Raw genomic sequence first — 18,447 nt, 5'->3', positions numbered from 1 at the left:
GACACCTCCGACAGAGCCCAAGGCACAACCAACCACTCAAGGCTAGACAACATTCATGGATGGAGCCTGGGGCCAAGCCAGAGCAGGAGCCTCCGCCATCCTAACGGCACCCTCCGGCGTCAGACTAAAATACGCAGCAAGGCTAGAGTTCAAATCAACAAACAACATAGCAGAATATGAAGGCCTGATCCTAGTGCTCAGTAAAGCAAAGGCCCTAGGGGCCAAAACATTGACAGTCAAAACAGATTCTCAAGTGGTTACTAGCCAAGTAGAGAAAGAATACACAGCAAGAGAGCCAGAACTCATCAAATACCTATCCGTTGTCAGAAATTTGGAGCGGAGATTCGAGGGCTTCACCCTGAAGCACATCCCAAGATCAGAAAATGCAGAGGCAGATGAACTAGCTAAAGCGGCGGCAAACAACCTGCCACTGCCACCAAACACTTTTTACCAGATCCTAAAGTCTCCAGCAACTGCAGAGACATCTAAGACACCTAAGCCCATACTACACCTGCAAAATGAAGATTGGAGAAAGATGGTAACAGAATTCTTAGAAGGCAAAACCACCGAAGAAGATGAAGCAAAAGCAGCAAGAATACAGGCCAGGGCAAGAAATTACACAATCATAGATGGTGTACTGTACAAGAAAGGAGTAGTCCAGCCCCTCCTCAAATGCATATCGCAGAGCGAAGGCATAGAGTTGCTTCAAGAAATACACTCAGGAATTTGAGGATCGCACATTGGCTCTAGAGCATTATCAGCAAAGGCAATAAGGCAAAGCTTTTATTGGCCAACACACATACAAGATGCTGAGCAAACAGTCAGAACATGCAAAGCATGCCAAACATTCTCTCCCGGGTAGTCAAAACCATCGTCGGAGACCTAGCTTATACCTCCAACATGGCCGCTACAAAGATGGGGTATGGACCTGGTCGGCCCATTACCACCATCCCAAGGAGGAAACAAATTCATAGTAGTGGCAGTAGAATATTTTACAAGATGGATAGAAGCAAAGCCGCTGGCGAAGATAACCTCAGAAACCGTAAGAAAATTCTTCTGGCAAAACATCATTTGTAGATTCGGTGTACCGAGGATTCTGACAGTAGACAATGGAAAACAATTCGATTCAGAGAACTTCAAAGAATTCTGCAAAAGCATTGGGACAAAACTAGCCTTCGCCTCAGTATACCACCCAGAGTCCAATGGTGCTGTGGAAAGAGCAAACAGAATAGTGTTTTCAGCAATATCAAAAACATTGCTGGGCCTACGCAAAGGAAAATGGGTAGATGAATTGCCCAGAGTGATTTGGTCACACAATACATCTATCTCAAGAACAATAGGATTCACACCATTCAAACTGCTTTATAGAGAAGAGGCCATGATGCCAGAAGAAATCAAGAACGAAAGCCTCCGCACAATGAGACAGCTAATGTTGCAAGATGAAAAATATGCAAAAGAAACAATAGAAGCCATAAGACTGGAAGCAGTCAAAAACATTGCAAAATATCAGTCCCAAACCACGAAGTGGAGAGACTCTTAGGTGGTAAGGAAAGACATAAAACACGGAGACCTCGTACTCAAAAGAAAACCCAACACACAACTTGTTGGCAAACTGCAACCGAAATGGGAAGGCCATACATAGCAACAGTAGTAGGCCGCCCTGGCTCTTTCCACTTGACCGATAGCGAAGGTGTCATGACAACCCACACCTGGAATATTGATAGCCTCCGCAGATACTACATCTAGGAAATGTACCAAAGGGCAACCTCCGCAAATAATAAGCGGAGGCCCCTCCATTCATTTACCTTTCAGTTTTTTTTCTTCAACCCAAAAAATGTAAAAGAGCCTGTACTCTTTTCCTCACAGGGGAACTCCAAGTGGAGGTGAGGTTTTTAACGAGGCAGGCTCAATGTAAAAATCCTCTACAAGTACAAAGAGGTAATTCCCCAAAAGAATGCTTGAAAAGCCCAAAACCGAAAGCGGCCAGCTCTGGCGCCACAATATTCGGTGAACAAAAATAAGCACAGGTCCTTTCAAAGCGCCGGCCATAGGCATTGGCAATTTGAAATGACCTCTATGGCCAAATAGGCCTTCGACCTTGACAAAGACCTATCCAGATTCAGGCATCAAGGCAAAAACAACCTTGGCCAAATAGGCCTCCGACCTTGACAAAGACCTGTCCAGATTCAGGCATCAAGGCAAAAACAACCTTGGCCAAATAGGCCTTTGACCTTGACAAAGACCTATCCAGATTTAGGCATCAAGGCAAAAACAACCTTGGCCAAATAGGCCTCCGACCTTGACAAAGACCTATCCAGATTTAGGCATCAAGGCAAAAACAACCTTGGCCAAATAGGCCTTCGACCTTGACAAAGATCTGTCCAGATTCAGGCATCAAGGCAAAAACAACCTTGGCCAAACAGGCCTACGACCCTTGACGAAGACCTAACCAGATTCAGGCATCAAGGCAATAACAACCTCGGCCAAAACAAGCCTCCGACATTAACAAAAAAACCAACCCAAGCATCAGGGGCAACAACATTATGGCGCTAGAACCAGGAAGAAGGTCTCCGCCATCGAAAACAGCAAAACGAGGAAAAGGTCTGACAAAACCCTGTCACTTAGGCACTAGGCCTATTTACTTCAAAAGATCTCAAAAGACACGAATAATTCAAGCAAGATATAGGCCATTAAAGCCAAGATACGTTCCAACAAACAACGTACTAAAAATTTAATAACCAAAAGCCACCACCCCGCTATAAAACAGGTTCCCCCCATGCCCTTAAAACCTTAGTCAGCACAAGGCGCAAGGGGGGAAGAAGGTAGAGCACAAGCACAAGCCACAGCAACGGCCATGGAGGCAGGGGTCTCCTTAGATATCTAAGTCGGCCGTAGATATTGTACGAAAACTCATAAAGTCGGAGGCACTAGTAGACGGTCGGAGACAGTGGGAAAAGGGACAGGAACTACGGCACGGTGATGAACAGCGCAGGCCTACAGAAGAAGGGGGATATCGCACGAAATCTCGTAACATCCCGCTGACACCGGAGACCTAACCTACCATCTCCACAAATGAAAAATGTCCCACGGGTGTGCAGCGTCGGAGGCCCATACCACCAGACAGCTAAAACACCCAGCTAAAGAAATACCAAAAGTCTCCGCCGTCTGCACAAGCTGCGCCAAACCTCCTATCGGATCACACACCGATTCAGCAAGCCTCGCCAGGCAGACTTCAAGTACGCCTCCGCCGGCCAAAAAACTGCCATCACTTCTACACCGGCCATCAAGCAAGCACAGAGAAGGAGAGAACATGGGGCGAAGGTCCTGGCCACCACCTCTGTATCGCGCACGTTCGCCCAAGCAAAGGACAACGGTGTGCAAGCTTGGGACTAGACGAGATATGTAAACTAGCATAACAGACATAAGCCCCTGCACAAACAATCAAGAAAGTGAACCTGTTTTGTACTCCATAAAACGTCAAGTAGCATTCTTACAGGACACAAACTTACAATAAAATCCTAACTATTGTGGCGGAGGTCCGCGCCAAGCAAGCGCGCGAGTAAACCCAGCGCGCTCGTCGTCTATGTCAAACTCAACTGACTCAAACACGTCGCGCGCAACGCTGCGGGGAAAGGCCGAACGCCAATACTCCCAAAGCTCTCCGCTCACATAAATACCGTCATTGTAGAGAATCAAAGGCGCAACATCTTGCGCAGGCTCCCGATTCGGAACCTGCGCAAGGTTAAAATTTCCCACAAAACCATTCAGAACAAAATAAACTTTATTTATAAGAGTCCAACTGGACTACAATATACAAGTCAAAACAACTAAGTGCTACAAAGAGCCTAGACCTCCGGCGCATCAGCCACAGCAGAAGTCCCTGGAACGGAGCCCGCATCAATTGTGGGCGGGCACGGCGCCTACGGCCTCCGACCATCACCACCGCCGATTGTAGCGCCCACTGGAGCGCCAGCGGTGGCGGAGGCACCGCCCCCGGTCGCCGAGCGCGGAACTGACGGAGGCCTACCCGCAAGACTCTTCTGCGCATCCTGTAGCAAAGGCTAAAGTATCAGAGGCATAGGCAACCAAAGCCTTCACAGCTTCGCAAAAAGCAAGGAGACAAAAATAGCGGCTACAAAGACTAGAAATACCTTCGCCCTCTTTTCCTCCGCCAGTTTCTGGGCGGCAGGTCTCCCAAATGGAGCCCAAAAGTACCCAATGAAATTTCTCAAGGTTTTTCGCAAACCAAGAGAAGTCTCACCAAGCTCCTCCGGACCCGGCAGCGCTCCCTTCGGAATACTTTCGGTATGTGTACACCCGCCATGCACCAAAAGCTTGGCATAATTCGCTACTCCCGCCAGTGCCCCATAGTCCGTGCAGCCATTAATCAGACTAGGAATCTTCGCAAGGTGACGCTTCAGCCAGGAGGCGAGGGCGTAGACGCTGTCTTCCTCCGGAGGAGCGAAGGTTTCGCCTCCGAACTCAGCGACGATGGCCCAGTAATGGCCAATGGTTGAAGCAAGGATCCCCTTGACTGAGTCCAAACGCCTCGTCGTCAAAGACAGCTGCTCCCCCACCGCAGCCGTGGATTCCTTCTCAGAGGCAAGCTCTCGCCGGAGACCCTCGGCCAACTCGTTCGCCCTACAGGCCTGCTCGGTGGACAAAGCTTCCGCATCCCAGGCCTTGGCGAGATCAGCCCTCAAAGCCTCCTTTTCTTGTTCCTTCTCCGCCAGAGAAAGGCGGAGAGTTGCAAGGGAGTTGGACAAACCCCCTTTTTCACCTTTTGGGCGCTCGTTCTCCGCCTTCAGCGCTTCAATCGCAGTATCTCGGTCGGAGACCTCGCGAGTGCAGCGCTCTTCCATAACAACGGCCGTGTGATACCCCTGCGATTATAAAAGAAGAAGACTAAGGCGATCAGCAATAGAAACAAAAACAAGTCTAAAGCCGAACATACACCAAAAAAGGCAAACCGAAGAAAATGCACCAAGCTCTGGTGTTCCAGATGAACATGGAGAAGTTGGAAGAAATCCATGTCCCTCAGACGCTGTTTGAAGCGATCTGTTCAAAGAAGAACAAACAAACACAAGACCATAAGGTGAGAAAAGCAAATCTCACAATACATACACCAACTGCCAGACACCACCTCTGACATCTCCAAGATCCCCAAGATAGCACTCTTCCCAACCTGAGATAGAAGTGTCGGAGGAGCCTGCGTAAAAAAACAACAACAACAACAACTCAAGTTAGAGAGCCGATCAGAAATAGACAATAACAGGCCAAAAGACGAGTAAGATAAAAACACTCTATACTCACTCAGACCCGGCGCCATCAGCCCCGGCTGCCCCGGACCAAACCTGACGCCGGCAGTGGCCGCTCGCTCCTCCGGGGTGAGGAGTCTAGCCATGACATCACCTACAAAGCAATGAGTACACGATATTAGCACTTGGTACAATACATAAACAAACAAACTGGGCGAAGACAGTAAACACAAAAATGTGCACCAAACAAACTTACTCATAAAAAGCCTAGGCTGGGCCGCCTGCCGAGCCCGCTGAGCAGAAGTCTCCACCATATCATGTGGTGAAGGCCCAAAGGGCCGGATCTCCTCAGCCAGCGGCCTAGTGGGTGGAGGGCTCGAAGAAGACCGAGCCGCCGGGGCCTGCTCAGCAAGCATGGCCTCCGGCTGCCCGACGTCGGCCGCTGGCATGGGCGAAGGTGCAACAACGACGGGAGATGAAGGAGCGTGCTGCAAGGCGGCCTCCACACCCTCTTCAGAACTTGAATACAACCCACCAAAAATGTTGGGCATAGCATCGGCGGCGCTAGCCTCCGGCTATTCGGCGACACTCGCAGCACCGTGCAAGGTGCGCGCCGGAGCAGCGCTGGCCTCCAGACGCCCAGCATCGCTCACAGCGCTGCTCACAGGGCACACCAGAGCTCCAGGAGAGCCACGATCCTCTCCGCTCGTGACCCGCATGTCCACTGACGGGACGGAGGAGCTCTGAACATCTTCACTGCTGGTGGAGGCAACGCCCGCACTACCGGCCGAAGACGCGGCCGGCGCGATCACCAGATCATCGCTCTTCTTCTTCTTTTTCACAGGCGCCCGAGCAACAGCGGCGCCCTTCCTCTTCTTGGACTCGGCCTCCGCCATAACATTCTTCGCGAAGGCCTTCTTCTTCTTCTCAATCAAAGCCAGGACCTCGACGGGAACCTCGCGCTCCCGGTAGACGATCCCGACCTCCTCAAAAACTCGATTGAGCCGCGGCATAGTGCCTACCACGGCTCTCCGAGATGTGTACTCACGCTCGGAAATCTTGCCAACCAACCCGACGGCGGCTTCCTCAACCTCGGAGACGAAACTGTCCTCCGTCACCCCCTCCCCCAAAGACTACCCGAAACGAGGGAACAGAATCCCGGCCTCCGGCCCAAAAACGGGAACCTTCACCTATTCTAGCCAAAAGGCTGGGTTGTCTCTACCCAAGGGCTAGTAGTTGGAGGCCATAATCTCCTCCACCAGGTCGCGGCCCTCGGAGTAGCGGCACGCTGCCGCAAAAGCCTAGTCGCAAACCTCCCTCGCCGGAGACATCTCCTCCGGCGGATCCACGTGCGTATGCGGCGCCATCTCCTCCATTCTTGAAGTCAATGGATACTCCGTGACCTCCACACCATCCTCGGTAGTGCCGCGGACCCCGTAGGTCTTCATGTAGAACCATTGCTCAAGCCAGCCGCGGTCCCACTTGCCCTTCTGGCAAAAAGAAATCTCTAGGCGGTCTACGCCTTGGTTCCTCTTCGACATAAAGGTGCAACTACCATACTGGTAGGTCACTTCCACCTCCTTGCCCTCCCGCACCTCCTTCTTCTTCTTCGGCTGCTTCTGCAGCTCGTAGTACGCATAGAAGGTGTCCAAATCCGGCTCGGCACCATAAGAAACACACGCCCAATAGAATTTGCTGAGCATGAGGAAGGCAGTAGGAGTCAAGTGATGGAGCTAGACATTGAGGGTCTCCAACACCCGGTAGAGGAAGGGGATGTAAGGAAGGCGGAGGCCGCAAGTGAAAAAGTCCCGAAACACCACCGCATATCCCTCCTCCGGTTCTGGAACAGTTTGGCCAGGCGGAGGGATTTTTACCCTCGAAGAAGGAAAACACGATTCCTTCAACATCTCCGCGACTGCCTCTTCAGTAATGGAGGAGGGGCCAAAATCCCATGACTTTATCGCCATGCCTCTGGAATCCGCAGCGATCAGGTCTCCAACGGACGCAGAGACACTCCCCAAATCCTCCTCCGCTAGCTTTTCAAACTCCAACGCGGAGGCAGAGGCAAGCATGCACTCCTCAAAATGCGCACCCTAGACGGCGGCCCTAACGCCGAGAAGATGGCGATAGGGTCCAAAGAAGGCGGGCCGGCGAGTATGGGCAGAGGCGGAAAAGAAAGCCACCGTGGCGGCAGCCTAGGCGCAAGACGTAGGCGGAAAGACGGAACGCGCGAAGGCAGCAAAGGCGAAAGCAAAGAGAGCAGAGAGCGATTTCTCAGAGGCAAGGAAAGCGAATGAGCAATGCGGGGGGGGGAACCCGCCACCAACCTCGCCCTTATATAGGTCGCGGGCGGGCGGTCCGGCTCCCGCCATACAACGGTCATCTCTGGAGAATTCGCCTGCCGCACAACGGTCATCTCCGAAGAAGTCGCAAGGTATACAAAGGAAAGCGATACGGCGTAAACGGCCATAGCGTAGGACAACAGCTAGATTTGCTGCCCAACGGCTAATCTCAACGAGACCAGCGGCCGCGCCAGAGCGGGCCAGGGGGGAAGTAGCGGGGCCTCACTCGGAGACGCTAATGCGTGTGGCCCCCGCCCCCGCGGACGCCTTTGGTCAAGGCGTTTTGAGCTCATGGCACGCTCAGGAGAACCGTGGTCTCAAAAGGGGGGAACTATTGTAACACGGCCTCGGCGGGTGGCGAAGGCCTCCGACGGCGAGGTGTCACCAAGGCGTCTTCGACCATCTTAGGGCGGAGATCTGGCGCTGACTAAAGGAACTTTCCTGGCTATGCTTGTAGGGCGCTGCACGAGGCTCAGCGAGCTTGTCGTGGATTCCGCCCGGGCCAAGCACGGGCTTCTCCGGCCGCTCAGGCGGACGCCGCCCCACTTCGGCTGACGGGCGTCTCCGGCGCTAAAGGCGGAGGCCGCCCTACCCCCGAACTAATCAAACAAACAACCTTGCCTAAGTGTGTGCAGGTACCTAAGCGTAGGCGCCCGTGGTCCACGCGAGCGTGCCAGTATGGCCCCCGCGCGGCTGGGCGGAGACTTACGGATGAGGTCTCCGACCGGACCGGCGGAGACTCGCGTAGGCAGCTGCGCGCCCCTGAAGACGGAGGCCAGCGTCGGGAACCCAGGCCTCTGGGCCGAAGACCGAGGCACGGTGGGCCGGCCGCTTATGTAGGCCCATTACTTGAAGACGGTGTGGCAAGATTGCCCCGCAAACGAGAGACTGGTGGCGGAATATTCTAGGAATGTACTGTAGCAGTTGAGGGACATTGTAATAAATTCTATCAATAGGTAGTTGAGTCCTATAAATAGGAAACACTTGTAACAGTACAGGGTGTGGTTGGAGAATGAATTAATAAAACCTTAGTTTTGCGTGCCATTTCCCTACACGCCCACCTGTCGTGCCTATTCCCCGAGCCTCCGCCTGAGGACAACGCTTGGCGGGCGGAGACCTCTATCTCCTCCACACTGTCTGAGACCGCTAGTCTCAACACCAGGACGACTTGAGACCGGCTTGAGAAGGGGATAGGAAACAAAGGGGCTGATTGCTTTGCAGCATGCCAGGAAAGACCAGCACCAGGTAGGAATCACAGTACCAGGCGTCCAAAATCAGATGCCTAGAAGCTCTTTGCTTGAAGTGCAGCAAACGGGCCCTAAGTGTAGATGTTCTCTAGACTCAAGAGACATCTCTACGAAAGACAGAAATCCTGGTTGCTACTGCTGCAAACATATTGGTTCTGATTGGGGTTGCCTATTGTTTTTGTTCTTTTGGTTGGACTTGTGTTCTGAACTATGGCAATTCTTCAACATTGTTAAGTAGGAGGTTCGATCCTCCATTACCTTTTCTAAGGAAAAGATAGAAGGAAAAACATTAATGTCCATATGCATCATATAGTCGATGCTATCACACAAGTTCATATATTTTTGCACATTAAATGCATATTTTTCATTTATTAAGGAATCAATGTTCACATTTATGTATATAAAAAGAACTAGGTCGACCATGAATCAGTAATGCGAATGCATTACGAGACTACTACAAAGTTGAACCACAGAGGCGGGCAAAATGGATTTACAGAGATGGTGCTGGCCACCGTCTCCGGCAAATGATCTCTGTAAATGAGCCATTTCCACTGTTTTATGCTCATCCAGCAGTAAGACATGTAAGTTGTGGGACGAATATATTCTAGTTCTCTTAGTAGATATGATTCATCGTGTTCTATAAAACTGCATATTTATTTGTTTTCAACATTCATACATAACTGGCATTGGCACTAACTACATGTACATACTCCAAAAAATAGGAGTCCATTCTATTTTCTTCTCAAAGAGCCACATTTATATGCACACTGAACTTTTCTTTGGCTCGTTCACATTGTTGTGCGAGGCGAGCATGTACTAGTCACTAGATGCGAGAGTAGGAATACTGGAGTGGAGAGGTAATCTGATCCTATTCATGGCACCCTATGACAACGCTAGTTGTGGGAGAAAAGTAGGAGTTGGAGGCTTCAAGAACACCAAGCTTGGTTAAGGGATACTGCTGCTAAGATATCACTGAGACAATCCCCATTCTTAATTACTTCTCTCATGGAATGGCTGTAAACTAGTAGTTTTGTGAGAGAAAAGTAGGAATATGCCATACAGGTTCCTCTTGAACGCCATGTGAATGACAGCTTAGTCACATTACGCTTAGGAACTACTTTGACATTCAATCAAAGTGATGTCGTACGTGCACGCCAATGCCTGCCATGCTAGTTCATGCTGGAGGTTGTCGTTGACCTTACAATCTCCCTAAGTAATTTTGACAGTTTTTGTGTTTTCTTTCCTGCATTAATTATCCTTTCCTAATGGCTATATTGTCACCACCCCTGCATGTTACTATTACAGCTTACAATACGTAACAATAGTACAATATAATACTTTCTCTTTTTATCAGACACTATGATTGGAAATGCACATTGATAATGCCTTAGGAGAATGCCCTCTTATACTTATATATAGATGGCCATATGGCTTGAGGCCCATGAGCATGGCCCGTGGCACGGCGTTGTGGCCCGGCCCAAGCGTGGCACAGCCCGATGGCCACCACACCCGTGTTGGCTCGACTCAATGCTAGGGCCGTGCCTGGGTTGCTTCCTCGGTCCAACGTGCCGGCCCACCCCGATCCGATAGTAGGAAGCCCACAAATACTTATCACAACATTCTAGGAACCCTAAATCTAGCCCCATCCCCCCTCACCCGATGGATCTACCGTGACTCCTAACTTCCCTATCACTACTACACAAATGATTTTGCAAGACGGTGCCCTTTTATTAACGGAGGAGGTCAAAAAATCCAACCGCCTCGGTTAATGCCTGCGATTAACGGAGACAGACATTTTTTATTTATCGAGGCGAGCACTTTTGCCTAACTCGGAAAATGGATTTATGGAGGCGGGCGCCTTAAGACAACCGCCTCCAAAAATAGCCTATTTGTCAGTGTTTGATGACCGGCAACTCGTCATGGGGGTACCCAGGACGATGTTCGAAGGGCTCCGACGTACGCAGAACTTGACAGTAAACGCAAAGAGACGAACGGTTTATACTAGTTTGGGCCCTCTTGTCGAGTAATAGCCGTTACATCCAGTCCGCATGTAGCCTTTCGTGTTGGATTGGTTGGTATGATTGTGTGTACAAGGAGGTGCATCGTGCCTCTCTTTATATAAGGAGAGAGGACAAGGGTGCGTATCTAGTCCTAGTCGGTTACAATAGAAGAGTCCTAATCCTTTTACAGAACTTAGCTTTCATCGTAAGCCAACTAGGTCGATCTGAAATAGCTTGAAGTCCACGCCACCTTGTCTCGCGTCCTTCAACAGATCATGGGCCAGCCCATGGCCCATCCGGGTAATGCCCCTATGCGGAACCCCTAGGACCCTGGTCCTTCAAGCCCCCGAGCATGTCATGGTTGAACTCGGAAGTCTTCTTGTTCCTCCTGGTCTTGCCGAGTAGAAACAAGTGAAGTCTGAGTGCTTTCTTGAGTGAAGCCATGAAGTGCTCTGTAAGACCTCTGGGTGATGTGCACTTTTCGAAAAAGTGCACTCACTGAGTGTAGCCCTTGAGCCTCTTGCTATTTGTGAAACAAAGAGTTTGAGGGTCCAAAAGAAAAAACATCCCTAGAGGATATGTACCCTGCAACCCCGATCCTGTGTCCGAGTACTTGTACTCGAGATAAGGATCGGAAAAGAATATACTCGAGGATGAGAGTGTAAGCAATGAAGGCATGTCTACTTGTCAGAAAGTAGGTGAGGCAATGTCCAGTGCTCGTGAAAAGTAAATGCAAGCTGACACAGGAGTAGTATATGCTCTGAATATGACGCCCAAGTATACTGTAGCTTCACACGCACCATCCTGATGCACCGTAAAAGTGTAGTGGAAGACCACTATACCCGGTAGTGTAGTAAACAAGCTTGTATTGGTTGGCAGGAACTATCGGCTCCACTCTTCATGAACCCGGTCCATGAGCACCAAGTTTGCCCTATAAAAACCCCCCTGGCGAGCTCTTGCATAACAGTTGGAGAACAACAAAGCAACTTTGAGTCTGTAGCCAAGAAATATGGTGGTGTGTGAAGTAGAACAACCCCCGGGTATTGTTGATAAAAGTAGTAGGTTATGTTGCAGTTAGAAGAAGTCTTGTGATAGAGACTAGAAGCAGGCTAGTCTCATAGTGGTGTAAATCAGAATGGTCTATGGGGGCGGGTAGAAGAAGTCTTGTGATGAGAGACACATTCCCTCATCCAGCAGTCCCATGTCAGTTCTTCGAGCATGCCCATCGATGTTTGTCCATTGATGATCAGCTGCTGATCCGAGTGGTCGAGACATAGTCGGCTTGGGTAAACAGATGCCGGAAGAAGCATTGTTGCCCCCTAAACCCGATAGACTAGGAAGTTTTGTACCACTGACACCAATCTTGGATGCACTGTGTTGTCACAATGAAAGTTGTGGCAACGAGTCGGATGTGACCTGCCGAGTAGTAACTAGGGGCTTTTATTTGTAAAAAAGGTCGCTGAATCCGAGTAGTCAGTGTCTTGTTAAATATCTAACCCTGTATTTGTATATCTGTTGTTGAATAAAATTTCTTCATCTGAGTTCTGTGTCACTAAATTCATTCTATCGAGCAAGTGTCTGAGTACAGCATAAACTATTCGAGTACTTCACTAATGTGGCCATGTAGGAGATAGTTGTAGCAAGGCAGGTACCCGGAAGGTGTGAACCCAATAGATAAGTCTGAACATAGTGTGTCACGCTAGAAACCATGAAAAGGCATGCAACCGTCGTTTCAAACTGTGCAACCGCATTAAAATGGAAGGGAAACTGAAACGCCGCACCTGTTGGCATGATTATCGGGCCACACAACTGGGAGAACGGTGTATAAAAAGGGAACTAATCCTTGTATGTCACCATCCTCTGCCCCATTTCGCATTCTGCTTAAGCCCCCGCAACTCTATGAGCGTCCCCCAATCTTGCTCCTTGAAACCCTAGATTTGTAAAATCTTTGTGTGATGGGTAAGAGCAAGAACTCGAGCGCCGCCGCCAAGAAAGCCATTGAGAAAATGGCATTGGAGGTGCCAGAGATGGCCGTCACTGCTTAGATCTGGCCGGCACTGACCATGAAGCCAAAGCATCTCCTAAAGCTCCGCGAACAGGGCTATCTGTTAGAGCAGAAACTTGGGGAATGGAAGGCTCCTGGAGAGCACCGTATTCCCAATCTTGAGCCAGGTGAGATTTTACTCTTTATGCCATTCATCCAGCATGGGTTAGGATTGCTAGCATGTCCTTTTTTGCATGGGTTTTTGCACTATTATGGAATAACCCTGAATCATCTAAACCCTAACTCCATCCTGCATCTATCGATCTTTGTTCATCTCTATGAAACTTTCCTTATCATCCCCCCATCCATCACTCTTTTTTGCTACTTTTTCAAACTGATTCCGCTACTTTTTCAAACTGAAACCACACCAGAACGCCACCAATCCAAGTGTTTTGGGGGGTGCCGGTATTCAATTTCGCTTGGGGAGGAAGAATGAGTATGTCCACTATACCCTGGTGGATTCTGTGAAGAACTGAAGGGTCGAGTGGTTTTATGTGGGGAACATGTGGCCCCCCCTAGAGATGCATAGCAACGCCACACCTGTACCCAACAACCGTTAGGAGAAAGAGACGCTGAATGCGATGGAACTTGAAGGGATTCATCCTTTCCTGAAGCAAATCTGAACCATGAAGGACCAAGGCCTTAGTGGAGTTAGAGTGGTTGCAAGCTTCATTAGGCGCTGAGTAAAGCCTCTACAGGAGAGGATACACTATGGGTTCGAGTACACTGGGCCAGAGGACCCTGCCCAAGTAACCACTAACGAACTGACGGAGGATAAAGTTCTAGAGATAAGAACATGCTTAGGTTGGTACAGGTGATACCATAACAGTATCTAGAGCGTGATCATCAGAATCCGCTAGCCACTATAAGTATATTGATATTGTGATCTGTAAAATCTTAATACTGTGAAAACTGACTCATGTGTGTTGATGTAGGAGTTGGGGCAAAATTTCAATGATTTGCCCACCCATCCTCCACGTCCCGACTCTAGACGAGTTGGCTGAAGCGGAGCGGCGTCCGGCGGAGTAGACGGAGGGAACGCCGCCTCCACCATCCCTATGGAGCAAGACGGTGATAGCAACTCGGGGAACACGGATGATTTCATAGTCCAGGTTAATCCAAGTGCGAGGAAGGCAGCTACTAGCGGGAAGCGGTCGCTAGAGGCCGATGTCACCGCTAGCGCGAGTCGGTCAGTACGAAAGAGGCCCCGCCGATCTTGTACGCTGAGATTGGGTAAGTGATGTCTAAACTATCTCCATGTAGACTGAATTTTACCTTGTGTTAAATCCAATTCTTGAACAGCTACTGCACATGACGCTGTGGAGGGACAACTAAAAGAGGAGGAGGAATACACCTCGTATTCTGTCAGACGGTAAGTATTCTTTCTGAGTAAAATTTTGTACTGAATTCTAACATAGATATTCTTGTTGACGTTGAATCGCTCTTGGCAGGATGCCGCCACCAGACCTGTTGAGCACCCAAGTGCCAACTCAGGGTGACGGGATTGCACTTGGACAAGATGCTAGCACTACGAGTCATTAGGAGGACTCAGTACTATTAGCAGGACTTAGTACTATCAACATCAATATCGAGCATGGAGCTGGGTCGATCATTTAGTGGTATATCACTAGAAAAGCCCACCCTGAAGAAGAGATCTAGTGCCAAGTAAGTGTTGAAGTTTCCTCTGTATGTTACTCTATTCCTAGGACATCACTTGACTGCTACTCATACCAGGGTACAAAAGACACTGAGTACCCGGGCGTAGAGTGAAAAGCCCTAGGTTGAAGAGAACTCGTGTACTGATAGTGACCGGGTGGAAAAAGGCTAGGCAAGTAGGCCTATGTCTCCACCTAGGTCCACTAAAATGCCACGAGCATAGGGTCCGATGTCCACTAATGGTAAAGCGGAGCAACCTATGTAGCCAGGTACTATAGAGGGTGTGGAGGTGCCGCAACCACAGATAGCGGTGCCTGTTAATGATGAAGCACACTAGCCGCTGGGGCCAGAGCCTGCGAAGGCCACTGCTGATGAAGATGTGTGGAGCCAAGGGCTGACCCAAGCGCCGCTGCACCGAGTGCTCCTGCCCTAGATATGCCGACGACGAGCGCCCAACAATCAGAAGAGGATGACGTAGTCCCAGTTACTGGACTGGGTACCCAGCTCCAGGCGTATAGTCTGGAGTTCACCGAGTTGATGAGTTCGTGGTCCAGGATGCTGAACCAAGCTTCTGTCTTTGATGGCCAATTGAGGGTCAGTAAATGCATTTTGTCATTTCTTGCTATAGATATCTTCTAAATTCTTATTCCAAAAATAGTCGTATGCTCAGGGTGCGGAGCTGAAGGCCTTCAGCAAGGTCCAAAAAATCTAGGCAGAGCTCGCCAAGCTGAAGGTGGAGTAGGCCAAGAAGGAGGTTGAGTGGGAATCTATGCAGAAGCGCCATAAAGAGGCCCTATGTATCCTCCGTTCTCAGATTGGTGAAGCCGAGCATCAGAAAGTGGCTACCGAGAAGAGGAAGAGCAACGCCTTTGAATCTTTATTGAAGATGATAGAGAAGGCTAAGCTCTGTGATACCTAGTTGAAGGGTAAGAGAACTATACGACTTCCCTATAACTCTTGAATGTAGTACTCGGTGATCATGATAATGATCGTAAGTGTTCCTCTTTGCAGACGAGCAGATCAAAACCCGATAACTAGAGGGTGAGGTGAAGGATCTCAATGAAGCCCTGAGGACTTAGCACAATCAAGTTGAAGAGGTAACAGAATGAGTGAGTGAAGAACAAGCTCGAGCTAAGCTGATAAAATGAAGAGCTAATCATAATCTGATGCTGGCTCTGAAGTCGGTGACCGACATGAAGGCCCAGCTGGAAAGGGCACAGACGGTGAAAAAAGGTGGGTGGATATAGTGAAAGAAATCCCCAACAGCTTTGAGAGCTATGTACATAGAGCCACCAAGGTCTGTGTCCGGAATGTATTCGGTACGCTCCGAGTGCTATACTCGGCTATGGGTCTCCATCAGGAAGCCGCAGACTACGATGATGAAGGCCATCTTGGTGCTATGGAAAGAGCTAAGGAGGAACTCGACAGACTCGTAACCACCATAGCAACTGATCTAGACCTAAGGATGGAGAAGCCTAGCGAATAGGCTATGTAAGTTTGACAAAACTTGTTAAGCCTGTGTGTCAGGTAGGCACACTGTAAGAAATAATGTTCTTTTGCTGGAGTGGAATGTTAGTTTAATAGAAAACTTATCTTGTCTTGTTAGGGTGCTCAAAACACCTAAGACGGTTTATCCGAGTTAACTTTTTGACCTGGTAATCTTTGAATAAAATTGTAATCTATTTAGGCTATAAGTTTTGCCTTGTGAAGTCCTTTAAAAAGGTGCTTAAGACTGAGTAGCCAAGTAAGAAGTGATCAACGTAGTCTATATGATTAGAATCATGTTAGACCTGTCCGTCGATGTTAAGTGCATGAAGTCACTTGTTCAAGGAACCCTTGTAGCGATTGTTTGCTGTTAGGATCCTGCCCCATAGCTAACGAATCAGGTAACCTGCTTTTGGGAATCACCCTACCTAGGACGACATGTGATAGTCAGACTAAATGTCGGTAGTTGGCTCCTGGCCAAGGAGATGTCAGCCATCCGAGTAGGAGGCGTATCTCTTATGATGTAGCATAGTACTCGGTGTACATAGTAAAAACTATGTACCGAGTGAACTTATCATATTTAGAGATGTATAGCCACGTAATCAGTCAGCTATATATCTCGTATATGATGTACTCGAAGTTATATAGAGTATAAACAGCTGAAAAGTTGTGTACCTCGCCTAAAACTAAAAGGACAGATGCATCTAGCAAAGAATATTGACTCTGTATTTATTAACGAAGAATCATGAGCACATATGCTAGAAAGCTGAAATTACTTAAACAAGTGAACTACTTGAATAATACTAATAATAGAATCTTTGTAGCTGGTCAATGTTCCAAGAGTTAGGCATGGGATCACCATCTGCTGTGATTAACTCGAAGGAGCCTAGCTGAGTAACTTTGGAGATGATGAAGGGGCCTTCCTAGGGGCTGAGTAGCTTGTGCCATCTCGAGGTATTCTGGATACGCTTGAGGACTAGATCTCCGACTTGAAAGGTGTGGGGACACATGTGCTTGTCATAGTGAGGCCATAGGCTTTGTGGATATCTGGCGGACTAAAAAAGTGCATTAAGCTAGACTTCTTTGGCACTATCAATTTCTAGCCACCGAGTTTCATCTGCTTCTCCTTCGTTGTACTGTTCAACCCAGGGAGAGTTTCGTATCAAGTCTGATGGAAGGATAGCTTCAGAGCCATAGACCAGGAAAAAGGATGAGTACCTCATCGTTCTACTCTGCTGAGTGCGTAGTCCCCAAACTACCTTGGGTAACTCATAGATCCACTTGCCGCCGTAATCCTTGCGCTCATCAAATAACTGAGGCTTTAGTCTGGCTAGTAATAGCCCATTAGCCCTCTCTGCTTGATTGTTTGCTTGTGGATGAGCAACGGAAGCATAGTCGATGCTGATGCCGCAATCTTGAGCCCAACTTCTAAACTCGATGGCTGTAAAGGCTGAGCCAGGATCTTTAATGATCCGATTGGGCATGCCAAACTGGTACATAATGTCTTGCATGAACTCGACTGCCTTTGTAGCATTGAACTTGACAAGTGGCTTGTACTCTATCCACTTAGTAAACTTGTCAATGTCCACGTAGATGTACTCAAAACCACCTAGTGCATGTTTGAGAGGTTCAACCATGTTGAGGCCCTAGCATGAAAAAGGCCATGATGGAGGGATGCAGATGAGGTTGTGAGCTAGGACGTGGGCTTGATTGGCAAAGAACTGACAGCCCTTGCAATGTCGCACCAACACTTCTGCATCTTTCAGTGCTGCTATAGGCCAATAGTACATAGATCTGAAAGCCTTGCTGACTAGGGTCCTAGAGGCTACGTGGTTGCCACAACACCTAGAGTGAATTTCTTCCAAGATCTGCTGCCCTTCTTCAGGCATAATGCATTTGAGGAGAACACTAGATGATGCGCCTCACCGGTAGAGCCTGTCTCCATCTAAGACATAGTTCTTGATTCTACGTGTGATCTGCTCTGCTTCTACCTTATCAGTAGGCAGCTTATGATCTCGGATGTAATCAATAAATACTTGCATCCATGCCGGGTTGACCACTAGTACCTAGACGTTAGGATTCACAGTACTGGTGGATGTGGAAGCTCCTTGTTTGATTGAAGGGCTTTGGGGTTCCTAAACAAACACATCAGGGGGTACCTAGGCTCTATCTGATCCCAATTTGGCCAAAACATTAGCTGCAACGTTGAGATCTCACATAACATGGAGGATTTCTTGGCCTTGGAAGTGTTTCTCAAGTTTGCGGACTTCTGTGTAGTAAGCATCCATGGTCTCCTTGGTGTAGTCCCAATCCTTGTTGACCTAGTTGATGACCACTGAGGAGTCACCATAGATGAGTAAACACTTGATGCCGAGTGAGACTGCTACTCAGAGGCCGTGAAGGAGGGCCTCATAC

The 18,447-nt window shown here is 48.9% G+C and overlaps 1 protein-coding gene across 1 annotated transcript; it reads right to left on the bottom strand.

The window, feature by feature from the left end:
- Nucleotides 1–17,105: 17,105 nt before the first annotated feature.
- Nucleotides 17,106–17,669, bottom strand: LOC136548341 (uncharacterized). The gene has a single exon (XM_066539906.1). It carries the CDS (start codon nucleotides 17,667–17,669, stop codon nucleotides 17,106–17,108), a length of 564 nt encoding a protein of 187 aa, XP_066396003.1.
- Between the last annotated feature and the right edge of the window lie 778 nt (nucleotides 17,670–18,447).

Source organism: Miscanthus floridulus, chromosome 4 (assembly GCF_019320115.1).
Source record: "Miscanthus floridulus cultivar M001 chromosome 4, ASM1932011v1, whole genome shotgun sequence".
NCBI lineage: Eukaryota > Viridiplantae > Streptophyta > Magnoliopsida > Poales > Poaceae > Miscanthus > Miscanthus floridulus.
The sequence above is the reverse complement of the archived record's forward strand: the minus strand, read 5'-3'. Positions and strand labels throughout refer to the sequence as shown.

Excerpts from the sequence above, each read along its gene's own strand:
- LOC136548341 (XM_066539906.1), bottom strand. The coding sequence starts at position 17,669 with ATGGTTGAACCTCTCAAACATGCACTAGGTGGTTTTGAGTACATCTAC.